The 27,359-nt window shown below is 45.0% G+C and overlaps 1 protein-coding gene across 2 annotated transcripts in view; it reads right to left on the bottom strand.

Annotated features, from left to right (window-relative positions):
- Positions 1-27,359, bottom strand: part of FBLN5 (fibulin 5) — an 86,541-nt gene that overhangs the window by 50,196 nt on the left and 8,986 nt on the right. For both annotated transcript variants that reach the window (XM_043489700.1, XM_043489699.1), the window contains exon 4: positions 25,217-25,471. In XM_043489700.1, the coding sequence (XP_043345635.1) occupies positions 25,217-25,471 (255 nt within the window). The remainder of the gene's footprint in view (positions 1-25,216; positions 25,472-27,359) is intronic.

The raw sequence follows: 27,359 nt of genomic DNA, 5'->3' as shown, positions 1-27,359 counted from the left end.
TTCTGGTATTTCTATAAACAGGATTTGTGTTATTATCTCCCTGGCAGTTTTTAATGACTAAGAGTGTTAATTGTCTTCGAGGGGCAGTGTGGATACCCAGCTACATGAGGACAGATGGGTAGTATCTGGACAGTTCCAGGCCCCTTACTTCTTTCTTTACTGGTGACCATCTCTCCATGTCACAGAAGGTGTATGTACAATGAACAATGAATCATCTGGGGAGCACATTTTCCTTTATCTATCACTGTTGACTCAGAACAAACTATGGTCCTTCTGTTTCCTCTATTTCCATCTGGAAGACAGAGTCTGCCCTGAAAATCAAGAAGCCTTTGTAGTGGAGACAGGAGATTCCAGGTACAGCTCTTGCCCACTCAACATCCAGACTCCTTTCACAAGTTACCAGTATTCTAAATTTCCTTTGAGAAACCATCTTTCCTCACCTTTAGTGTTCCAGACAGCTTTACAACCCAGTACTGGCTCCAGCATTGGGCTGGTGATGTAGGCTCAGTAAATCAACAGCCCAAATTGTTGCTGGTCACGATGATGGGCTCAGGACTGGGCATGTGACCCAAACTAGCTAACAAAATCCCACTACATCCTTTCACCAGAGTTCTAAAGATGGAAGCAATCTCTCGTGTTGCTAATCCAGTAAGAGAAAAGCCTGCAGCTGCTAGGCGCTACCTCTTGAGAGAGCCTGCCCCAAGAATGAAGAAGCCTTTGTATTGGAGACAGGAGACTGGGAGAGAAAAAAACCAAGTCCATATGATACCACATGAGCCCTTGGATCTAGCCAGCTCTGGGGCTAATTCTGCTCATGGACTTCTCAGTTATGAAAAACCATAGCCTTGATTATACAGACCTTTGTTGGCAAAGTGCTATCTCTGCTTTCCAACACACTGTCTAGGTTTGCCGTAGCTTTCCTTCCATGGAGCAAGCGTCTTTTAATTTCATGGCTGCAGTCACTGTTCACAGTGATTTTGGAGCCCAGGAAAATAATATCTGTGACTGCTTCTACTTTTTCCCCTTCTACTGATGGGACCAGATACCATGATCTTGGTTTTTTTATACTGAGTTTCAAGCCAACTTTTTCACTCTCCTCTTTCACACTCATCAACAGCCTCTTTAGTTCCTCTTCACGTTCTGCCATTGGGGTGGTACCATCTGTATGTCTGAGATTGTTGATATTTCTCCCAGCAATCTTGATTCCAGCTTGTGATTCATCCAACCTGGCATTTCCCACGATGTACTCTGCATATAAGTTAAATAAGTACATTGACAATATATACAGCCTTCTTGTACTCCTTTCCCAATTTTGAGCCAGTCCATTGTTCCATTTCCAGTTCTAACTGTTGCTTCTTGACCTGCATACAGGTTTCTCAGGAGACAGGTAAGGCGGTCTGGTATTCCCATCATTTTAAGAATTTTCCACAATTTGTTGCGATCCACACAGTGAAAGGCTTTAGCATAGTCAATGAAGCAGAAGTATATGTCTTTTCTGGAACTCCCTTGTTTTCTCCATGATCCAACAAATGTTGGCAATTTGATCTCTGGTTCCTCTGCCTCTTCAAAATTCAGTTTGTATAACTGGAAGTTCTCCATTCATGTACCGCTGAAGCCTAGCTCAAAGGATTCTGAGCATAACCTTGTTATTAATAGCATGTGAAATTAGCACAATTGTACAATAGTTTGAACTTTCTTTGGCATTGCCCTTCCTTGGGATTGGAATGAAAACTGACCTTTTCCAGTCCTGTGGCCACTGCTGAGTTTTCCAAATTTACTGACGTATTGAGTGCAGCACTTTAACAGCATCATCTTTTAGAATTTGAAATAGCTCATCTGGAGCTCCATGACCTCCACTAGTTTGTTCACAGTAATGCTTCCTAAGACCCATTTGACTTCACACTCCAGGATGCCTGGCTCTAGGTGAGTGACCACACCATTGTGGTTATCCAGGTCATTAAGACCTTTTTGTACATTAATACACTGAATGTAATCAAATTGCCCTACAACTTTAGTGAACCATAGAGTCCTAATGTTGGCTTTCACTTTGTCCAAAGTCAGAGCACCAAAAGTAATAAGTGAATGTGTTTCATTTTAAAAGGTAAATACTGAAAAACCTGCTCAGTGATCCTAGACATCTCTGCAGAACCCATCAGTCTAAAGGAGTCCTCACCAACCTTTTCCATTTGGGGGCAGACATAGAAAATTCTAAAAGTGTATAAGGCACAATGTAGAGCACCAAGGCAATTGGTCCAAGGACTCAAGCATCCCAAAGCACTGGCAACCATCCCAGAAGCTGAAGGGACCGATATCCAAGTACACCTACCCTCTGGGAACCAGGTAGAAAGCTTTACTAGAAGAAAGGAGAGGTAGAGGGGAGGGAACGTGTTTCAGATCAAGTCCTCCAAGGAGTCTTCTCTTAATAAGACGGGTGACCTCCCTTATCTAATAGTACATTCCTCATCCTCTGTACACCATTCTGAAATAGTGATTTTAAATTATCAACATTGTTTTTCAGAATCAGCCTGCCAAAACCCAGCTGTTTCTGCACAGTCAGGCTTTCTGGGCTGTGTGGCTCTGGGTCCGTGGGAAGGACCCTCAGTCTCCCAAAACTGCCTGTGCTCTCCACAGCAGACCCAGATGCTCAGCCAAGAAACAAGGGGACAGAAGGTCACAGGACTGGGGGCGGAAGGAGGAGCATCCACAGAGCGGGGCCAAATGAATGCCATTATTCAAGTCATGATTGAAGCACTTCTTCAAGACCGGCCAGAAGAGTCATTCTCTTTGAACTCTGGGGGTTTAAGAATGCTGAGAACCCAGATGGCAGACTTCTCTGTTGACCCCTTGTGGTCAAACAAGGATAGAAGGGTGGAAGGAGCTTCTTTTGATAAACCCAGGAGCTCGACTTTGTCCATGAGTGCAAAGACTCTGAGGAAAGGCATGTTGCTGTGGCTATTTTATTAATAGCTGCATCTTCCTGTTTATCCGGCACTTATTACCCAACTTCCTTGGACAGCCAGCCCATCAACAAGCCAACAGATATTACCAAACCTGCTCCATATGCAAGACAGGAGGCAGTGGGCTATGAGAGAGACACAAAGATGCCTAAGACATGAGGCTTCAGTAAATCAGGAGCACAGACACATTTCTAATGAAGTCTAAGGGAGATGATTATAAATGGCTCAACAGAGTACCAGCTAAGTGTCTGAGGAACTCAAGGGGTGGTGGGGAGGGAATCCAATGGGCTTAGGACAGAGCAGTAAAGATCTAAAAAGGCTTCCTGGGGGAAATCACCTAACAGCTGGGTCATTAAGGATAAGACCAAAAACTGGCTTTCCCAGTGGCCCTTGATGTCACAAGTGTGCCCCCTGCCAAACCCTGGAGGAAAAGGACTGTGTCCTGTGTTTCGGGCTGAATTGTGCTCCCCCCAGAATTCATATGTTGAAGTCAAATTGTGCCTCTTAAAATTCGTTTGTTGAAGTTCTAAGCCCCGGGACCTCAGAATGTGACTGTATTTGAAGACAGGGTTTTTAAAGAAGGGATTAATTAAAATAAGGTCATTAGGGTGGATCTTAGTCCAATGTGACTGGAGTCCTCGTAAGACGGGGGAATTGAGACCCAGAGGTGCACACGGAAGGAAGACAATGTGAAGATGACTTTTTGCAAGCCAAGGAGAGAAGTCTAGAACAGACCCCTCCCTTCAGGCGCTCAGAGGAATCCGGCTCTGCTGGAACCTTGACCTTGGACTTCAGCCTTCAAAACTGTGAGAAAACAAATGTTGTCCTAGCCCTCTAGGCTGTGGTACTTGTTACAGCAGCCCGAGTGCCCTCGGACTTTCTGTGCGCTTCCTCCTGGCCCCAAACACCTCCCGCCCTGGAGACTGTCCCTAGACTCCCAGAGGGACGTGACGGTTCGCCCTCCCCTCTCCTCCGCCCGATCTCAGGGTTCTTAGTGTGCATGTGGCTCACTGGACTTGACTCGAACCCCACACACTCTTCCTCAAGGTCAGTAGGCTGCCCTGGAATGCGGTCCTGGCAAGCCTGCCCTCCTCATGAGAGCTAAAAGCCAAGTCACACTATCTCCTGCTGTCTTATAATCACTTTCTATTTTGTTAACTCTTTTGTGACTCGTTTGCTTCTGAAGTACCAGGGTCTCCTGCCACCTTTTTCATTTTCTTTTTTTTCATCTTCAGAGGGAGATCCTGCTAACAGTCAGATTTATTCCATTTACAACACTCTTCTCCAAATTGGATTTTTTTTAAATGCTTATTTGGTTTTTGTTGTTGTTGTTCATGCTCTTCTGCTTGTGGGATGTTAGTTCCCCAATCAGGGATTGAACCCACGCCCCCTGCACTGGCAGCATAGAGCCTTGACTACTAGACCCATCAGGGAAGTCTCCCATTTATAACTCTTTATGGAGCTCGAACATGGAAAGAACAGAACTGTTTGACTCACAAAGAAGATTAGGCTTGGGCTGTTCATGCAGCTGGGTTGGGGCAGAATTCCCGTGAAACCAGACTCTAGTGAAAGCAACTGTAGCCAATGTAATGAGTCTGCTTTAGAAAGACAGTTGTGTTTATGCCCTGACTCACCTTATCCTGACAAACACTAGCCTGCCCAAACTGCTTAGAATATAAAAGTTAACACCGGCGCCAGGACCAGAGCTCCCCAGTCTGTCCATCTGAGATCGTATGATGTTCATCTCTCATCCCTACAGTGAGTGAGAGCCTAAATTAACCCTATAGATCACAGTCCTCTGTGAGGCCCACAGACAAGAAGGGACTTGTTCAAGGTCACTCAACTTCAAATCCGGTCTCTTTCCACAGCACCACATGGTTTTGTGGAATCAGGAATCCAGTGACTTTAGGCTCTATCCCACCTCTGCAAACGACAGGTAAGGTGACTTTGGGCAAATTATGTCTCACCCCTGGTCTCCAGGTTCCCATCTAAACTATGCCTGTCCCTTCTCTGGGTAGATTTCTTGACTCTCTTGGGCAGAGGTAGTTCCTCCTGTAATATGTATTCCAGAGCAGCCATGTGGTTTGCAAACCCATCCTTTCTTGTGAGGGCATGTGTATGTGCACACGTACACACACCCACTCTCTCCATTTCCCATGGATCCTTCGAGGAGTCCTGCCCACAACTAGAAGATGACGCGTGGGCCATCTTGGCCCCAGCGCCAGTTCCCAGCACTCCATAAACACCTCAGACCTCATCTTCAACTCCCCTTTGACCAGGAAAATAAAATTTTACCTTTAAAACCCAATTCCAGTCTGGCAAAATCTCAACTTTTTTCTCTTGAAACCACAGGGTAGGAGAGACCTCAGACACTTGAGTTTCTGGAAGTACCACTCTGGGAATTAGAAGTGTCCCATGCAAGCCAGTCCTAAAATTCTTCACTCACCCAGAAAGTTCCCAAGAGGTTTAGAGCTGTGATATCTGGGCTGGGTCGTAGTTTATTTGAACAAAATGCTGACAAGCCCAAGATGAAGGTTTCTTCCTGTAATGTCAATCTGCTCATCACAGAGGAAAACCCTGAGCCATGGTCACAGCCTGCATGTCCCCAATCCATCACAACCACAGCTGGCTTGCCAGTAATTTGTCCCAAGTGGGAAGAGTGAGAATGTGTGTGCTCTTCCCACCTGTTGTTAGGTGAGGTGAGGTGAGTATGAAAGTTTAAGTACAGCACAGAGACGTGGCAGATTCAGGGAACCACACTTGGCTGGATATCCTGATTGGACTTTGGACAGCCCTCCTTCAACCCAGATAGCCTCATTCACTCATCTGGAATTTCATGAAAATTGTCCATGAAAACTATACACCAATTTAATAATAACCCTTAGAACAACAAACTAGTGAATTCAACAACAAAAAGAAGCAGGCTCACAGATATAGAGAGCAAAATAGTGGTTACCAGTGGGGAGAGGAAGTGGGGAGGGGCAAGATAGAGATAGGGGACCAAGAGGTACAAACTATTGTGTATAAAATAAGCTATAAGGATATAATGCACAGCACAGAGAATATAGCCAATATTTTGTAATAGCTACAAATGGAATATAACCATTCAAATGGTGAATCACTATGTGATACACATAAAACATATATTTTTGTACATCATCTATAATTCAATAATAGTGATAATAACCCTCAGAAAATGCTTAGGAGTGAAAAAGTGAAAGAAAAAGGTAACAGGGAGAAGAGATCAGACCAAATAACTCCATGTTTCTGTCAATGTTCGACCTTCCTTCTTATTTTAAGAGTTCATCTGAGTCTTCAGTCAACACTCATTTGACAAATACTTGCCAGGCACCAATGATAGACCAGGCATAAACAAGGATATGGCAGAAACAAGATAAGAGATCGAACAGACAATAAACAAACAACTACTGCCAAGATATGGAACCAACTCACATGTCCATCAATGGATGAATGGATAAGGAAATCAGCCATAAAAAGGGAAATCTTGCTGCTTGCTACAACATGGAAGGACCATGAAGGCATTATACTAAACGAAATAAGTTAGAGAAAGACAAATTCCTTAGATCTCACTTACACATGGAATAAAGGGGAAAAAGCTCCTGTATACAAGAATAGACTGGTGGTTGCCAGAGACAGCATTGGGAGAGTGGACAAAATGGGTGAAGGGAGTCAAATGGTACAAATACCCTGTTATAAAACAAATAAGTCATAGGGATGTAATATGTAATATGGTGACTAGAGTTAATAATACTGTATTGCATGTTTGAAAGTTGTTGAGTGTATATCTTAAAAGTCCTCATCATAAGAAAAAAAAATTTTTTTTAATTGTGTGTGGTGATGGATGTAAACTAGATTCACTGTAGGAATACAATATATTTTGATACTGTGCTTAAAATCCTCCAGATGATTTTAAACCTGCTCCATTTCAGGACAAACAGCATGGACCTAACAGAAGCAGAAGATATTAAGAAGAGGTGACAAGAATACACAAAAGAACTACACAAAAAAGATCTTAATGACCCAGATAACCACAATGCTATGATCACTCACCTAGAACCAGACATCCTGGAGTGTGAAATCAAGTGGGCCTTAGGAAGCATCACTATAAACAAAGCTAGTGGGGGTGATGGAATTCCAGCTGAGCTATTTCAAATCCTAAAAGATGATGTTGTTAAAGTGCTGCACTTAATATGTCAGCAAATTTGGAAAACTCAGCAGTGGTCACAGAACTGGAAAAGGTCAGTTTTCATTCCAGTCGCAAAGAAGGGCAATGCCAAAGAATATTCAAACTACTGAGCAATTGCACTCATTTTACATGCTAGCAAAGTAATGCTCAAAATTCTTCAAGCCACGCTTCAACAGTATGTGAACCAAGAACTTCCAGATGTACAGGCTGCATTTAGAAAGTGTAGAGAAACTAGAGATCAAATTGCAAACATTCACTGGATCAAGGAAAAAGCAAGAGAATTCCAGAAAAACATCTGCTTCATTGACTATGCTAAAGCCTTTGATTGTATGGATCACAACAAAGTGTGAAAAATTTTTAAAGAGATGGGAATACCAGACTACCTTACCTGCCTCTGAGTAATCAGTTGCAGTTCAGGAAGCAACAGTTAGAACTGGACATGGAACAACTGGTTTCTAATTGGGAAAGGAGTATGACAAGGCTGCATGTTGTCACCCTGCTTATTTAACTCATATGCAGAGCACATCATGCGAAATGCTGGGCTGGAATCAAGATTGCCAAGAGAAATATCAGTAACCTCAGATATGCCGAAGACACCACCCCTATGGCAAAAGTGAAGAAGAATTAAAGGGCCTCTTGATGAAGGTGAAAGAGGAGAGTGAAAAAGCTGGCTTAAAACTCAACATTCAAAAAATGAAGATCATGGCATCCAGTCTTATCACTTCATGGCAAGTAGATGGAAAAACAGTGGAAACAGTGAGAGACTTTGTTTTCTTGGGCTCCAAAATCATGAGGACATTGATTGCAGCCATGAAATTAAAAGACGCTTGCTCCTTGGAAGAAAAGCTATGACAAACCTAGATGGCATATTAAAAAGCAGAGATATTACTTTGCCTACAAAGGTCTGTATAGTCAAAGCTCTGGTTTTTCCAGTAGTCATGTATGGATGTGAGAGCTGGACAATAAAAAAGGCTGAGCACTGAAGAATTGATGCTTTTGAACTGCAGTGCTGGAGAAGACTCTTGAGAGTCCCTTGGACTGCAAGAAGATCCAACCAGTCCATTCTAAAGGAGATCAGTCCTGGGTGTCTACTGAGCTGAAGCCTGAAAAGGGGGAATGAGCCAGGGAGAGTTCCAAACAGAAGGATTTGCAAGTGTAAAGGCCCTGAGGTAGGAAAGAGCCTGCTTTGTTTGAGAAGACAAAGGAGGCCAACCTGGTCAGCACACATCTTATGGGAGGAGCTGAGTTGAAGATCAGCAAGTCTACACTCTGGTTGGCCTCTCCCATGGACAAACTGTGAGATGTTGTGACAGTCATGCAGCCCTTCAAAGTCATCCTTCTGAAATGGGGAAACGATTCTGAGCCTGCCTACTGGTCTGTTTGAGAATTCAGTGAGTTAGTGGGTGCGAAAGCACTTGGAAAATGGAGAGGCAGTGTTCAAGTGGGAATTACTACAATGAAGGGAGTCACTTAAGGATGTAACCACAGGATCAAGCTTCCCACAGTGAGTGGCCATCAGACCACAAGCCAGCACCACCTGGTCCCTGGCCAACTCCTGCTCTCTGCAGCTGAATAAGATTGAGATGATCCTTTAAAAGGATCTGTTTAGAAGAACTGATGAAGGGAATTTCCCTGAAAGGCTTGATTGTAGAACTGTTACATTCTTAGCCCATTGGTCAATCTCAGAAGAGTCTTGGCTCTGTAAGGAATCTGTGTTTTGCTCCAGCTGCTTGCAGACTCTCCCCAGGTGTTACAAAGGCAATTCCAGATTTCTTACAGAACCAGGCCATGTGCTATCATCACAGTCAAAGCCAATTTCATCACCATCCACTGATGACCCTTTCTTGGAGGTACTCAAAAAGGACTCGTCTCTGCCTCAAGCTTAAAAGAAGGCTCCACAATATCACTGATGAACATAGATGCAAAAATCCTCAACAAAATTCTAGCATACAGAATGCAACAACATATTTAAAAGATCATACATCATGACCAAGTGGGCTTTATCCCAGGGATGCAAGGATTCTTCAGTATCCACAAATCAATCAATGTGATACACCACATTAACAAATTGAAAGATAAAAACCATCTGATTATCTCAATAGATGCAGAGAAAGCCTTTGACAAAATTTAACATCCATCTATGATAAAAACCCTCCAGAAAGTAGGCATAGAAGGAACATACCTCAACATAATAAAAGCCATATATGATAAACCCACAGCAAACATTAGAACACAGAAAAATTGAAAGCATTTCCCCTAAAGTCAGGAAAAAGACAAGAGTGCCCACTCTCACCACTACTATTCAGCAGAGTTTTGGAAGTTTTAGCCACAGAAATCAGAGAAGAAAAAGAAATAAAAGGAATCCATATTGGAAAAGAAGAAGTAAAACTCTCACTGTTTGCAGATGACATGATCCTCTACACAGTAAACCCTAAAGACACCACCAGAAAATTACTAGAGCTAATCAATGAATATAGTAAAGTTGCAGGATGTAAAATTAAAAAACAGAAATCCCTTGCATCCCTATACACTAACAATGAGAAAACAGAAAGAGAAATTAAGGAAACAATTCCATTCACCATTGTGATGAAAAGAATAAAATACCTAGGAATGAATCTACCTAAAGAAACAAAAGACCTATATATATAAAATTATAAAACACTGATGAAAGAAATAAAAGATGACAAAAATAGATGGAGAAATATACCATGTTCATGGATCAGAAGAATCAGTATAGTGAAAATGAGTATATACCCAAAGCAATCAATAGATTCAATGCAATCCCTATCTAGCTAACAATGGTATTTTTTACAGAACTAGAACAAATAATTTCACAATTTGTGTGGAAATACAAAAAACCTCAAATAGCCAAAGCCATCCTGAGAAAGAAGAATGGAACTGGAGAAATCAACTTGTCTGACTTCAGACTATATTACAAAGCTACAAACATCAAGACAGTATGGTACTGGCACAAAGACAGAAATATAGATCAATGGAACAAAACATAAAGCCCAAAGATAAATTCACACACCTATGGACACCTTATCTTTGGAAAAGGAGGCAAAAATAAACAACAGAGAAAAGATAATCTCCTTAACAAGTGGTGCTGGGAAAACTGGTCAACCAACTGTAAAAGAATGAAACTAGAACACTTTCTAACACCATACACAAAAATAAACTCAAAATGGATTAAACATCTAAACATAAGACCAGAAACTATAAAACTCCTAGAGGAAAACATAGGCAAAACATTCTCCAGCATAAATCACAGCAGGATCCTCTATGACCCACCTCCCAGAGGAATGGAAATAAAAGCAAAAATTAAAAAATGGGACCTAATTAAACTTAAAAGCTTTTTCACAATGAAAGAAACTATAAGCAAGGTGAAAAGACAGCCTTCAGAATGAGAGAAAATAATAGCAAACAAAGCAATTGACAAACAATTAATCTCAAAAATATATCAGCAGCTTATGCAGCTCAATACCAGAAAAATAAAAAACCCAATCAAAAAATGGGCCGAAGAACTAAGCAGATATTTCTCCAAAGAAGACATACAGATGACTAACAAACACATGAAAAGATGCTCAACATCACTCATTATCAGAGAAATGCAAATCAAAACCACAATGAAGTACAATCTTATGCTGGTCAGAATGGCTGCTATCAAAAAGTCTACAAACAGCAAATGCTGGAGAGGGTGCAGAGAAAAGGGAACCTTCTTACACTGTCAGTAGGAATGCAAACTAGTACACCCACTATGGAGAACAGTGTGGAGGAAACTGGAAATAGAACTGCCATACAACCCAGCAATCCCATTGCTGGGCATACACACTGAGGAAACCAGAATTGAAAGAGACACATGTACTCCAATGTTCATCACAGCACTGTTTATAATAGCTAGGACATGGAAGCAACCTAGATGTCCATTGGGAGATGAATGGATAAGAAAGCTGTGGTACATATACACAATGGAATATTACTCAGCTATTAAAAAGAATGCATTTGAACCAGTTCTAATGAGGTGGATGAAACTGGAGCCTATCATACAGAGTGAAGTAAGTCAGAAAGAAAAATACCAATATAGTATATTAATGCATATATATGGAATTTAGAAAGATGGTAACAATGACCCTATATGTGAGACAGCAAAAGAGACACAGATATAAAGAACAGACTTTTGGACTCTGTGGGAAAAGGCGAGGGTGGGATGATTTGAGAGAATAGCATTGAAACATGTATATTACCATATGTGAAGTAGATCACCAGCCCAAGTTCGATTCATGAAACAGGACACTCAAAGCTGATGCACTGGGACAACCTGAGGGGTGGGATGGGGAGGAAGGTGGGAGGGGGTTTCAGGATGGGGGACACATGTACACCCATGGCTGATTCATGTTAATGTATGGCAAAAACCACTACAATATTGTAAAGTAGTTAGCCTCCAATTAAAATAAATTAATTTTTTTTTAAAAAGAAGGCTCCAACCAGGACTCTGTGGAGCATGGAGGTGATATCATTGGAGGTGGTCTGATAATTAACCCTCAGAGTTTAGACTCACTGCAAAATCATGCCTCCAATGAAAAGATACCACCTCTAAGTCTACCTGCCTCCAGAAGCTAGTCTCCACTTAGTTGTCACAATCGTGTCCACATCCCAAGCAGTCAGGGCTGGAGGGAGCCTTGGAGACCGTGGTCCAGCCCCATTGTGTAGACAGGGAAATGGAGCCCAGAAAGAGAAGATTCAGGAGCCATGACACCTTCTACTCCAAGCTTGTGCAGTGATGAGATTAAATCAAGACCCCAGTCCACTGGGCTCCTAAGCCAGGAATCTTCTTCAAACAGATATTAAGATACTACTCCTCTACTTAAAAACCAGTGTTCACAGAACAAAGCCCAAGAAATTATCATGGCATACATGATAGTTCCTACCAAATTTCTTAGCCTCATCTGTCACTCTATGCCTGCTCCCCTGCCCCACCTCATTTCCATGCAGCAGCCATGCACTGGGTATCATAAATGGGCAAGTGACCAATGGGCTCATGACCAAGGCTGGCCCTCACCAGCATTCTTCAACATGTCATGAAGTTTCTTGCCTCCACGTCTTTGATCCCTCAACTCAGAAAGACCTTCCCCATCTCCATATGAAAATCCTACTCAAGCCTCCAAAGATTGACTCAAAGACCATCATACCCATTGCCAGGGGCTTCCCAGGTGGCTCAGTAATAAAGAATCCGCCTGCCAAGCAGGAGATATGGGTTCAGTTCCTTGGTTGGGAAGATAGCCTGGAGAAGGTAATGGCACTCACTCCAGTATTCTTGGGATTCCCTGGTGGCTCAGATGGTAAAATGTCTGTATTCTTGCCTGGAGACTCCCATGGACAGAGGAGCCTGGCGGGCTACACTCCATGGGATCACAGAAGAGTTGGACATGACTTAGTGACTACACAACAACAATCCATTGCCAGAGCAGAATCCCTACTCCTTGTGTGCGCTCCTACAGCACCTGGCCATACTGCTCTCACCACCTCTCACACTCAAGTTCACAGAAAGACTCTGATGAGTTATGTGTATCCACCTCTCCCCAACCCCCACTCACATCTGCTCAGCTGTGAGATTCTGATGGCAGGGACTGAGTCTTATTCATCTTTAGATCCCCTCCCAGAACTTGGCAATATCTAACACAGAGACATACTCAGTGAAATACCTGTTTAATTAAATGAATGCACAGATGTGTAACACCTGTCCTTGTGGAAGAACTTTGCAACCACTCCACCCAGGGCCAACAGAGAATCTCATACCTGCTTTGGCTGCTATCCCATTTCCTTGAGCTGTAACTGTGTATGTGTTGGGTTCCCTACCTCCTACCAACCTACCCCAACTCCTGGCAAGAAGACAGAACTCTCCAGAGTGGTGATGATGCCTGATTTACCTTTCTGTGCATAGCACAGATCCCAGCACAGAAATGATACAGGAATAAAGTCCATTAATGATAATTAGTTAACCCATGTGGTTAATGTATTATTTATTGAGAAGTAATCAATTTCTCTGGATCATTTAACTCTATAAATACAATTCACCTCTATACATATAATTCAGCTTATTAAACAAATATTCTGTTGCTGTTGTTCAGTCACTAAGTCGTGTCTGACTCTTTGAGACCCCATGGACTGCAGCATGCCAGGTTCCTCTGTCCTTCACTATCTCCTGGAATTTGCTCAAATTTATATTCATTGAGTTGTGATGCTATCTAACCATCTCATCCTCTGGCGTCCTCTTCTCCTTTTGCCTTCAATCTTTCCCAGCATCAGGGTCTTTTCCAATGAGTTGGCTCTTTGCATCAGGTGGCCAAGTATTGCAGCTTTGGCTTCAGCATCAGTCCTTCCAATCAATATTCAGCATTGATCTCCTTTAGGATTGACTGGTTTGATCTCCTTGCAGTCCAAGAAACTCTTAAGAGTCTTCTCCAGCATCACAATTCAAAAGCATCAGTTCCTCGGGGCTCAGTCTTCCTTATGGTCCAACTCTCAAATCTACACATGATTACCAGAAAAACCATAGTTTTGACTACATGGACCTTTGTAAGCAATGTGATGCTTTTGCTTTTTAATACGTTATCTAGATTTGTCACAGCTTTCCTTCCAAGGAGCAAGCGTCTTTTAATTTCATGACTGTAGTCACCATTCCGCAGTGATTTTGGAGCCTAAGAAAACAAAATCAGTCACTGCTTCTACTTTTTCCCCTTCTATTTGCCATGAAGTGATGGGACCAGACACCACAATCTTAGTTTTTTGAATGTTGAGTTTTAAGCAAATATTTATCAAGCACTAAAAATACAATGGTGAACAGGACAGAAAGTTCCTGCTGGACATAGAGATGTTAAATACATAATCACAAATGTCTATTTATCACAGTTATGGAGCATGCACCAGACACAGTGTGGGACGCTGTGGTCACTGCTGTTGGCTCTGGAGTTCATCGTCTGCCGTGGCGCCAGCATCCCATCTTGCTTCACTTTGCTCACAGTGGCCCCGGCAGAGGTGGCCACCCCTCACCCAGCTCAGATGCAGAAAACAGATGACTTGTCTTTCTCCCCAATGGGAATGAAGCTGAGTCCGGGATTTTTGTGCCTTTGCATTATTAATATAACCTCCCTTAAATTATTATCCCCTGCTTCCCACGGGAACTGTTGAAGATGCCAATTTCATACTGATTCCGGATGCAAAGTCTGTTCTGTCTGACCTCATTGATTCCTGGGGGATGTGTTAAGACCCGTGAAATATGTGGGGCTCATAAATCAACTCTGGCTGGGTTTCTGCAAACGTTTTAGTTTGAAGGAAAGTCATTTCACACTGACAAGTCCCCCATGCCTCACCGCCTCCCAGCCTCGACCCGCCCACCGTCCCCTGGAGTCCGTCGATGCTGGCTGCCTGGGGCAGGGCCCAGCACTGGCTGTCCCCATCTCCCCTCTGGCCCAGGTCCGACAAGCCGAGGGGAATGGGAGGTCAGTCCTTAGCATCCAGTCTGATGTCTGAGGCCCTCTGGAGGGAAGGAATCCTGTGAATGTCCTTTCCCTGCCAGCCCCCAAGGAGATGGCCCAGGGACCCTTCCCCAAGCATGCACCTCTGTTTCCAAGACAAATAGGAGCCTCCCGCTGCTTGTTGGGCTCCAGAGGATGCCAATGGCAGGGCTGAATGGCGCCCCTTGGAGTTGTGCGAGGAGCTGACCCTGGCTGGAGGTGGATCCCTGAGAGCCAGTCCCTCCCAGGGCAGAGAAACAAAGCCCTGGTTCCAAGGAGAGCACAGCTTATCACAGATTTCCCCTAGCATAGCCCAGGGCAGAAAGGATGGTGGAGGTAAGGTCTCTTGGTAAGTCAGTCTGAGCAGATGATTCTTCACAAGCCTCTTTTCCCATCAGCCCCTCAGCTACAGTGTAAATTCAATTCAGTTCAATGCTTGCTAAGTGCCAGTGGTCCAATGAAGCATGCTGGGTGCAGGCGCACACCATGAGCACAGCCCTGGCACTCAAGGGACAAAGAGACACGTGGTCATCATGGTCCCCCTTTGGCGTCCAGCACAGTGGGAGCCATACAGGGGGTGTGCTTTGAGGGGGTGATGAGAGACCAAATGTGGAAGTGAGTGAAGGTCCCCCCCCAGTCACCTGGGTTGAACGGTGCCCACGCTTTCCTTCTATTCATCCCGTCACTCATCCATTCATTAGTTGCCAATAGCTTGTTGAGAGAGGAGGGCATGGCAACCCATTCCAGTGTTCTTGCCTGGAGAATCCCCATGGACAGAAGAGCCTGGCAGGCTGCAGTCCATGAGGTCGCAAAGGGTCAGACATGACTGCATGACTAAGCACAGCACAGCTTGTTGAGAATTCACGCCGCCAGATGCTGAGGGTAAACAGTGGATGCTGGTGCAGCGGCTGTATCCAAGGAAGCCCCAACACTGTCTCAACTCCCAACACCCATGTCCTGGTGAGAGCACGTGGACTCCTGCCTGCCCTCTGTCACATACCTGGAGGCTTCCAGGAAGCCTAGCCTTTCTGCCCTCGAGCAGGAAACCACCCAGCGGGCTCGAAGATCATCTGACCCGGGGGTCTCTAAATGATGGGTCAGCCCAGCCCACCAGCACTTCCTAGTCACAGCCTCCTGGGGCAGTGTGGTCTGGAGTCTGTCTTTCTATCGGCATGTCCACATGTCCAGAGAGGCTGGCAGCCGAAGAAAAAACGAGTATACCCATCTGGCCCCTTGGCACCCCCAGAGGCAAGAGAGCCCCAGAGAATGACTCAAAGGCAGCCCCTTTGGCTGAGCAGGGATCAAAGTGGAGCAGGGAAGAAGCATCAACACATGGTTACAAATGCAAAGGCGGTTCCCCTCCCTTTCCCTCCTGACAGCTGCCCACCTGGGATAAGCCACCAGCAAGCAGCTGCCACTTGTCTATCCCTGTGCTGGGCAGGGATTGGTTAGATGTGATGCGACAGAGGGGTGTTCCTCTGTGGAGAGGGTGGTGGGAGTGACAGACAGCAGCAATTGTTTGCGGGGTGTAGACCGCACATCCTTTGCTAAAACCAATTCCACAGGGTAAGCACTACCATCCCATCTGGAAGAGAGGTCTCTCAAAGGGTTTATAGCTCGGAGCCAGGCACCTGTGCTGGGGGTGGCATTTGAACTCCAGCATCTCTGAATCGCAAGCCCATGCTTTCCCCACACATCACACACCCTCCACCACTCCCCGGCCTGTCACCCAGTCCCTCCAGGCCTTTGAGAACACAAAGATCCCCTTTCTTGGCATAATAGCAGATATAACTCAGGCCTATCAGACGGTATTTACACGAGGGTGTTGTTGTCGGCAGCATTAAACATGATTCCTCATTTATGGCTTGGATCAGTTTCCTTGTAGGCATGCACTCACTCTCCGCAGCACTAACACTTTGCTTTCATATGGCATTTTTACTTATTTCATCTAATCCGTTCCTAACAGCACAAAGAGTTCCCAGATCACAGTTTCTTGCATCACACTGGGTGTAGGAGCCGCGCACATGCCCCTGTGGACCCCGCCTACACATGCAGATCAGAGCCACAGGGAGCTGGGGCAGAAGCTGCGAGGCGGGCAGAGAACCTCTGCGCGCAGCTCTGCTCCCGGGTGTCCAGTGGTGTGCTCACCCCACTTCATCAGAGGGATCTTTGAAAAGAAATCTACCACCTGCCTTGATGACGAAAGAGGAGGTACAATCGTCTTCCTACATATTGGGAACCACGGAACTTCTTCAAGAACCACAGTTACCAGGCACCTCCCACTAATTTCAAACACATGTGGCTAAACAGGCTGCAATGGTCCGCTTGGCCCTGGCCCCAGAAGGTGACTGTAACCTTGTGCCTTCCTGCCCTGCAGCAGGGCTCTCTGGAGCCCTGGCCTTACACTCGCTTTTGCCAGAACCATCCACAGCAGGGCTGGAGCTGCCGCGGCTCAGAGTCCACGTTTCTCCATCCTCCTGCAATACCACTTGCTCTTCACACACAACTGGCTAATCCCAGAATGGAACATGATGAAAAGAAACATGACCAGACCAAGGAACATAAGGTGAGAGCCAAGAAAAAGTTGTGGTTCATTGAGAAAATGGCCATGTGAAGCAGCAGGGAAGTGCCTACCACACACACAAAGGCCCGGAGAGTTCCTGTCCAGCCCCAAGGCCCGCCAGTGCCCTGACCTCACCGCGGGCCTAGGCCAATCCCTGCAGCCAGGTCCAGCTGTGGGTAGGTCGGGCTTCCTCACAAATGGAGGACTGGCATGGTCCCAGCAGATTTCACTGAGCACGTGGGCTGGTTGAAACACACAAGTAGAGACGGACCACGTTACAAGCAATCCAGGTGGGAACGAGTTAACAGAAAACCCAGGCTGTCTGGACACAACCATCATCTTCCCTTAGGACCAGGGATTGAAGAAATCATCTGGTCTAGGGCATGTGTTTTGCAGACCAATGAAGCCACGGACCCATTTCTCAGAGTAATGATTTTAATTGCATGAATTATATTCATAGGATTATGAAAGAAACCAATAATACTGAAAGTTTTCAAAATATTTTTTAAACAAATGTATAATATATCTTAGAAATGACAAGTTTGGGCAGTAGGTCTAGTATCTCCCACAATTGTGCAGTGATGGCAAATGGGACTATTTCAAAATACATCAAGATCTTCAAAGTAGGTCAGAATAACTGTACAGCTCTAATGTGATGTATAAATATCTGTGTTTCTCTTACCAGTACTGCCACAGGTATTGCTAAGTGTCCTGTGGCACTTTATTGCCTATATAAAGGTGGATAATGTTAAATTTCATTAGAAGTTAGTAGGGGAAAAAAGATGAAAACCAATCTGCTAAAATCTGTCTACAGATTCCATATTAAGACCCCTAGTCCCTGCTTTTTACAGATAATAAACCTTAGGCCAGATAAGCCAAGTGACTTTCTTAATATCACACAGCTAATAAATAGCTAATCTGGGATCAGAGAACATTTCTTATTGATGTCCTAACTTTACCACTACAGCATGACGCTTCAATTTAGACTTTAAAAACATTTCTTTGGGGCTTTTTGTTTTTGTTTCTCAACAAAAATAAAACATTCTTCTAACAAATTCAAACAATATGGGAATTACATTAAAAATAAAGTTTCTACCTTTCTTCAAATGCAGGCCTATCTAAGGGTAGACAAATGGATGATAGCTTTCCTGGACCAGCAGCATCACATCATCCAGGAGCTTCTGCAAAATGTGGAGCCTCAGGCCCCAGAGCAGACCTGCCAAATCAGATCTTCCCCACAGGTGACTCTGAGGCACATTCGTATGTGAGAAGAGCTGTCCTGGACACCCTCCTGGAGTCCCTTCTCTGCTGAGTTCCCCTTGGAAGCACAAGTAATGCTAATTCCTGCCACCAAAAGTGGCAAGAATTCAACCCCCAATGCTCTAAAAGGCCTGTACTCTTTTCTTGTTGTTGCTGCTTCTGCTGCATAACCAAGTGAATCCATTCTGTGTATACACATGTCCCTTCCCTCTTGAGCCTCCCTTCCACCACCACTCCCCCCATCTCACCCCTCTAGGTCATCACAGAGCACCAAGCTGACCTTCCAGTGCTATACACCAGCTCCCTACTAGCTATGTATTTTATGCATGGTAGGGTATATATATCAATGCTACTCTCCCAATTCATCCCACCCTTTCCTTCCCCTCCTGTTCACATGTCCATTCTCTACATCTGCATCTCTATTCCTGCTCTTAAGTCTAACTCCCAGAGGAAAGAATAAACAATAGCAGAATAACAAGAGTAGGAGTATGGAGTAGCAGAATTCATCACAGAATGATAAGATTTGACACACCTAAAACTGTTATTAACACCTAACAACTGTTATCAACCCTTACAAAAAGCCAGCCCCCATGCTAGACAAGTTATGTGAACTATCTCAGTGAAATCTCACAAATATCCTAGACTAATAATTGATACTGTCATCCTGGCTTACAGATGGAAAAACTGAGGTTCAGAGAGGTGAAAATGCTTGCTCACTATCCCAGCCAGTGACTAGGAAAGATCTGAAGCAAGCTGGGATAACCTGAGTGTGGGGGCTGCACATGAACAGGCTTCCTAAGGCCCAGTTCACAGGGACATCTGAGCAAATCTGTATCCTGCCTCCGTCTGGGTCCCCTCCTCCCTGGGCAGGCCCGGTCTGGTCCCAATGCCTTCAGCAGCTAAAGAGCCCAGTGGTCTCAGTTTCCTGTGCTTCCCTTCTGGTCTCATTCTGAGGACTTGGTTTCAAACCTGTATTTAAAAAAAAATGAAGAAAAGCCTGCAGGAGCTGCCCCATCCAAGCTGCTGCCCTTGTCTTATCAGCTGGGTAGTTTAATTTGTTTTGTTTCACAATTAAATAAACTCTGGCTTCACCAGCATCTCAAAGCACAATCTGACTGAAGTCTCATAAAGCGCTGAACTAGGCAAAGCCCAACAAGGTCTGCAAGGTGGGTGAGTACCAAGCTCAGTTTTAGGTCATTTTAAAGGTTTTTGAGAATTAAGACCTTGGGTCTTCCCTGGTGGTCCAGTGGATAAGACTTCTCCCTTAACCACTGAGTACAGGTTCAATCCCTGGTCGGGGGAACTGAGATCCTGCATGCCACACACAGCCTGGCCTAAGACATTAAATAAATTAAGTTATAAAGATTAAAGCTTCCTTTCAAAAGAAAAAAAAGACCAGATATCAATTTTTAAAAAAACAATTAGGCATTTAATACATTTTCAGACTTGATGACTCTCTATAAGTTATCATCTCAAGACCTGAGAATCTTTCTTTTCTCAATTAACATTTACCATGATACACTATGCAGACACTGGGTGAGATATTTTCACATGTCATCTGTGAAATAGGCATTGTTATACCCATTTTACAGATGAAGAAACTGAGGCCCCAGTCTCAAAACTAGGAAGTGGCCAAACCAAGGTGAGTATCAAGGCCTGACTGGCTTCCAAGTCCCAGCCCTCTCCACTCCAGGAAACAGAGCCTTTTCCTGTCTCTGCCTTCTCTTCGAAAAATTTCAGGAACCTATCAGAGGCTGCCAAGTCTTTCAGCTGCTTGTTCTGTGACTAATCTCCCTTCCTTGATGGTAAGCTCTGAAGACAGTCCCATGGCTGTGCCCAGACTCCCTGCCCCCCTCAGCGCCTAAGCCAGAGCCTGGCACCAAAGAGGTGCTCTATAAACAGGGACTGACTACATGTTGGCTGACTTTCAGGAAAAATAACTCAAGAGAATGCTTCAGGCCAATGCCATTCATCTTCCAAAAGGATCCATATGTGTTCCTCTCTGCCTGCTCAGGCGCTTTGATCAATGAGAAAACCCTGGGCCAGAAGGGAGAATAAAGATATTGCTTGTAACTTCACAAATGACCAGAGGAATTCCTGTAGTCCCTGGGGCAATGTGGCTCTAGTAAAAGGCTGCTTTCTCAATTGCGAAACGTCTCACGAGCATTAGTTATTGGTGGAGTCCCTAGTTTGGTCACAGAGCCAAGTTGATTAGCAAAGCCAGAATGAAGAATGTCCACCCAGAGAGGTGACAAGTTAAGCCATAAAGGAAAGACACGCCTAAAAGAGTGGCATCGACATGAGGGACCTTAGCCAAAAGTCCTGTTCTCAGAGGCAGCAAGATGCTAGAAAGGTTCCTTAGTAGGGGTTCATATTCTGGGTGCCCCAACCACTCAGCTTAGCTCACCCTTCCCTGAGTCCTCAGTATCAACCCTGTTAGCCCCACAGCATCCTGCCTGTCATGCACCAGTTCCTTCCTCCTTGCCGATTAACCAAGTCCATCTGGTTCTCCAGTCTCTGAGATGCTGACCATCAGCTCTCCCAAGGGGCCAGGATCCAAGGCACACACTCTAACCAGCCACGGGTCCCACTACCCTCATAGAGGTTGCCCTGGTGCTGAACCTCCCCCAGCCAAGATGCCAGTTTTCTTGATGACACAAAACTTCCTTGGTTCATGGGCAGTAATTCTTCTGTCACTGTTCACTCAGCCTGCAAAGGTCCTGAGTGATCCAGGTTTACATCTAGGGGCTTGCTGGACTCAAATCTGAGGCCAAACTTTGTTCCAGAAAGAACAGGGTCTAGGGATCTCCCAAGTAGAACTGAAAACAGAGAGGTCAAGAAAGCAGCTCAGAGGCTCAGGGGACCTGGGCTCCGAGTCTGGCCCTGCCCAGCCTCCAGAGACAGAGGACAAGGAAGGAAATTGCTGTCTTGGAAGTGGGTCCAAAACCCAGAAAGAGCAAACCTCAGTGAAAGTGTCCACTTGCTTCTTTAAGCTGGACTTACTTACAGTTTATGTGCAGAAACCTGGACATGGAAAGAAGAAAAGAGCAAGGACACTGCCTAGAAAACAACTGGCCCAAAATTTAAACTTAAACTGGATCAAGTCTCTAGTTCTAACTATTACCAGTTTACAGAAAAATAGATAGGATGAAGAAATATGTTAAATACCACTCCAAGAACACAACAAGCAAGATCTCAAATGTAGGAAATTCTACAGGACAGACAACTCAGCCTCTTCAACAAATAAGTGCGAAAGAGACAAAAAAGATTAAGAAGCCATTAAGAGACTTGTTAATCAAATGCAATCTGTAGACCTTACTTGGATCTGATTCTAACGAAAAAAAGGAAAAAAGGACATTTATGAGAGAATCACAGAAATATGAACTCTATCTGGATATTAAATGATAAAAAGGAATTATTGTTAATTTTTATAGGTTTGATAATGGTATTGTGGCTATTATTTTTTAAAGAAGCTTTATCTCTTAGAGATAGATACATTCTGAAGTATTTAAGGATAGAACGATTTGATACCTGATATTTGCTTTAAATGGATCCACTGGGTCAGGGTAAAGAAGAAACAAGAGTGGGTCTATATTGACAATTACCAAACTGGGTGACAAGTAGGTAAGTGTTCACTACATTTTCTCTGCTTCTGTCTAGGTTCAAAGTTTTACAGAACAAAAATTTATTTACCAAAAAAAAAAAAAGGGCAAGAGAAAGCCCTAGTTTTTCATCAGGGCTCCAGGACTGACTCCTGTGAGGCCTGAACCTTGACCTCATTCAGCCTCAGTTTCCTCATCCAGAGCCTGAATGGGTTCAAACCCTGGGTCAGCCCCCACATGCTGTGTGACCTTATCAGACGGATTCTTAACCTCTCTGTGCTTCAGGGCCAACGAGAATAACAACAGTCCTGCTGTACAGGGTTGTGGTTTGGATTCAACAAGTTGATTCAGGTAAGGATCCTAGCACACAGCATCCTGTGCTTGCTATTATTACCACTGCTGCTGCTGTTACTGTTATTGAGCATCTTCTGTGTTGAGAAGGGGAGGAGATGGCCCCTTGGAGAAGTGGTCCTCCGCTCCCACAACATCCAAGTTTGAAAAGAACAGATACATGCATATATACAACAAAATCACTCTGCTGTACGCCTGAAACTATCACAACATGGTTAATCAACTACAATCCAATATAAAAGCTTTAAAAAAAAAAAAAGAGGGATTCCTTGGTGGTCCAGTGGCTAAGACTCTGCTCCCAAGGTAGGGGGACCAAGTTCCATTCCTGGTCAAGGAACTAGATGCCACATGCTGCAACTAAGAGTTTGCATGCCACAACTAAAAGTTCCCGCTTGCTGCAATTAAGACTCCACTAGGCCAAATAAATAAATACATTAAAAAAAAAAAGAAAAGAAAACCCAAGTTTCAGAGACGCTTTCCAATTCTCCACATCATGTGCCACTCACTCTAGCTTCCTCCACAGGATCAGACCTACATTCACCCCCTCACCTCCTCTTTTCGCAATAATACCCCCGCTGGGTTCCTTCGTTTCCTCCCCCGCACCCACCCTCCAGCCTTGCTTCCCCGGGCCTGTTCCCAGGCCCCGCCTCTCTCATCCCCACTCCATCCCTCCCCGGGCCACCTCCCTCTGACGTCCGCTCTCACAATGCCCAGAAGAACCAGTGTAAACCAGGAAAGGCGGGGTGGGGTGAAGGGAGGCGGGGAGGAACCCGGGACTTATGAATACAGAAGGCTGAACTTTTTGGAAGTGGACTGGCCCGGTGCCAGCCCTCGCCAGGGTTCCGGGATTGTATTCTCCTTACAAAAGCGCCATTATGAGGCTCCGCATCTCCCGTGAGACAGGTTGGAGGCCGTAAAAGTGCCTGACGTCACAGGGACCAGGAGATGAATAGGGTTCCCAGCCCCGTGCTTATTCTCCAGCGCTGGGATCCTGGGAAGAGGGCTGTGAGGGGAGGGGTCGCATTGGAGTTCCCAGCTGTTCCCGAGAAGGATTCTGCGGGACCACCCCACGGCCACCCGAGACCCGCCCCCGCCCCCCGAAATCCTGGAGCGACTCACAGGGTCCTGACAACCCCTTCCTCACTTCAAGATGTGCGTATGGTCGCTCGGCCTCTCCAGCCCCACAGGACATCGTGAAGAGCAGCTCCCCACCCCCACCCCCACCCCCAACTCTCTTTCTCTGCCTTTTCTTCCAGATCATTCCTTTTCTACCAAATGAGAGCAGTCACGTGGGCGAGTGAGGAAAATGTAGGCTGGCTGTCAGGAGAGCAGGACCCCCATCCTACCTCTGTAATTACCTCTCTTGGTGGAGTCCACATCCCCTTTTTTATAGAATGAAGAGGCTTGGTTAAAGATTGTTAAAGTCCCTTTCAGTTACAATGGTCTATTGTCCTAGGGGCCATAAGGAAGTACATTACTCTTTACCCCACCAGCACTTCAGTCTGTGACTTGATTGGGTCCTGTATTCTTTTTCCTTGAACACTCATCTATAGTCAACGTGACCATCAGCTTGTCACATATAGTCAGCTCCTTGTCCCTCTCTCTCTCTCACCTCTTGAGATCAGTAAGAATAGAGAAGTTTAGACAAGGTATAGCCAATTTTCCCTTTTGCTCTGAAAGACACTTTGTTTGCATATTATTTCCATGTAGTCAAATGAAAATGCACACTCATTTGCATGGTCATATAGAAGATATGACAAAATCACCAACACAATCTCCCCAGCAGTAGGCTACAACGCCACCTTCAGAGCCCTGGAATGGGACCAACATCAGTCTTATTAAGTACCCTGATGGTCTCGCAAACTTTCAGGGCACAGGAAGGAAATATTAGAATTTCAATTCATGTTTTATTTTGATCACATCCTTTAAAATTTTCTACGTCTCACATATGCTTTACACTCCTCAAACCATATGAGGCTAACAGGATATGTATATAATTTATAAGCATGCATGTAATAAGGGTCCAGGTTCAGAAGGGTTTTGCAGATGGAGCATATGATCAAAAAACTTTGGAGTGATCATCACTCTAGACCCACCTTCCAATGCTGGAAACAGTTGCAAAGTTTTGGTCCAACCAAAGCCAAAGCGATGAGGGAGGATACTGGGTAACCCTCCACGAAAGCCACACTGGCCCAAAGAGCTCCAGCACTCCCCCAGGCACCATCACAACACCTGCCAACAGCCTGGGGACCTCATGGTATATGGCATCTCCTTCTTCCCTGAGGTCCACTCACGCTCTGAGTTCCCATCTGCAAGGTTCTGCTTGGTCAAAAGACTGGTCCCCACCCAAGGAACACACTTTCTTTCCAGAACAATTGGCCTTGTCCCTCAAGGCTTCTTTTCTTTCAGGAGCAAACATTCCATTCAAGGGTGTGTGATGCTGAAGGCTCTAGAAAGCTGGTCCTTTTTAGATCTTTAGATCCTCTCTCTGATTCACTTAGTATGTTTGACAATATATTTGTTATTGAACAGAGAAAAAACATGAGCTTGGTCTTCAAATAGATAGATGATAGATACAATTGAAAGATAGATAGGTAGGTAGATAATAAATATGTGGATGATAGATAAGATAGATAGGTGAATACATAGATGAAAATAAACAAAGACAAAGTGGCTTTCTGGAGACGACCTTGGGCTGGACCTGCTGGACAGGAACATGGCTTTGCCAGTGTAGAGGAAGCCTAGGACTCTGGGCTACTCACCCACACACTGGTTGCTTTCATCCATCTGGTATCCAAAGCGGCATATGAGAGGCCTGGAGATGGTGGGGTAGTTTGGAGCGGACAGCGGGGGTGCAGCTGCTGGGTAAGAACCTGAGTAGGGGTTCGAGTAGGGGTTGGAGTAGGGCCCTCGGTACACGGGGTTCGTTCGGGGGATGCACAAATACCCGCCGTTTTGGTTGACACACATCATGTCTCCTCGGCAGGCCTCAGGGATGGTCCGGCACTCATCAACATCTGCAAGGCCACAGAAAGGACACAGGTGTTAGCAGCCCCTCGGCCACATGGTGCAAACTGAAGCGGAGCTCTGTACTGACAGCGCCAGGAAGGACCCCAACCATGATTTACCAGCATCTGCTCTCAAATATGTGGGGCAGTGCCTGGCTCATCACCATCAGGTACTACCCAAATATTAGCCAAATTAAATCAAATTGACAGGTCATCAAATACCCCCTTCACGATGTCTGGGCTGTAGCTACCACAGCCTGTACTGTCACATGCTTGATCCAATTAACCGATCCAATTAACCAATCCATCACGTGTTCAGTCCTGTCCGACTCTTTGCAACCGCATGGATTGTAAACCACCAGGCTCCTCCATCCTTGGGATGTCCCAGGCAAGAATACCAGAGTGGGTTGCCATTTCCTCCTCCAGGGGATCTTCCCGACCCAGGGATCGAACCCACGTCTCCTGCGTCTCCTGCACTGCAGGCAGATTCCTTACTGACTGAGTCATCAGGGAAGCCCCATATGCTTAACACTTTTCTCTAAACGAATCCACACTGGAAACCCAAGTAAGCATATTTTTTTCATCTTACATGATGACAGCAAATGTAAAAAACACTATCAATTATGAAAAATAGAAGGTAAGAGTAAAAATAAAACGTAAAACTATTAAAATAAAGAGTGTTTATCTGTGGATATATCACCCAAAAGCATCTCAGGTACTCTTGTGTGTCTATACGACACTCAGGAAACACTGGGATGGACCTCATCATTGTACTCAATTCTACTCCAAATAACAGCTGGGCAGGGAGAATGAGTCCCTTGCGTCCAGAAAGACAAGACTTGGCCAAGAGTGAGTTACTTGTTAGGAAAGTGGAGACTTACTTGAGAGTCAGCTCACACGGTGCCAACAAACAGGGCCTGTTTCCAGCCAGGCTGGTGCTCTGTTGTGTCTAGAGTTGGGGGTGGGGTTTGGGGGTGGGGGTGGGTTCTCTAGAAAATCAGCCTTGCTGGGCCAGGGACAGAGGAGGCCTAGACTGGGCTGCCAGCAGGAGCAGCTGACCTGACCCCACACACTGGGGCTTCTCACCAACCTTGGGGGGTCTGTTCTCCGTGGGACCGGTGGAGGCGGGGAGGGCCCTGATTCCTAACAGCTCACCCCTGCCACCTCCTCTGAGAGACTCGTGCCAACTCCCCCGCCAGGAAAGGGAAGCGTGGAGCTCCATTATCTAGCTGTAAGCCTGACGTCATCATTAAAACTGGGGGGCCAGGGAAGACAGCTATCACCTTCTCTGCTTCCATTGGGGCATCCTCATGCCCCTTCATCTTAAGTCAAAGTGGGAGCCTGGAGCTTCCAAGTCATGGTTTTGTTCCTCACCAACTGTCATTCTTTTCAACCCTAAGCTCAGAGATTACAAATGATTTGGCCTAAATCAAATACAATTTAAAAAGAAAATATACTCCCAAGGTGGGAGCCGTATTCTTTTTCTATACTCTATGCTTCGTCCACAGCACACTATTCTATATTCTGTCTCCCTGATCTTTGCTGATGCTGTTTCTACCACTTAGGATGCTGTTTCTCAGGATCTTATTCATCCTTCAACACCCGACTCAAATGTTACCTCCATGAAGGCTTTCTTTATTGACCTTAGACGGAAGGCATCACTCTCTCCCCTACTTCTGTAGGGGAGATCACCTCATCTTGGCAATGACTTTATTCCTCTCTGTTCATTTCACTCCACCTAGGTCTACCACCCCCACTAGATGGCGTGCTAGGAAAAGAGCCCTAAATTGTCCTCCTCCTTGGAACCTGCTTCCCTGGTGGCTCAGCTGGTAAAGAATCTGCCTGCAAAAACCACTACAATATTGTAAAGTAATTAGCCTACAACTAATAAAAATAA

This window comes from Cervus canadensis, chromosome 17, assembly GCF_019320065.1.
Source record: "Cervus canadensis isolate Bull #8, Minnesota chromosome 17, ASM1932006v1, whole genome shotgun sequence".
In the NCBI taxonomy this organism is placed as follows: Eukaryota; Metazoa; Chordata; class Mammalia; order Artiodactyla; family Cervidae; genus Cervus; species Cervus canadensis.
Note: the sequence above shows the minus strand (reverse complement) of the source record. Positions and strands in the feature narration are given on the sequence as shown.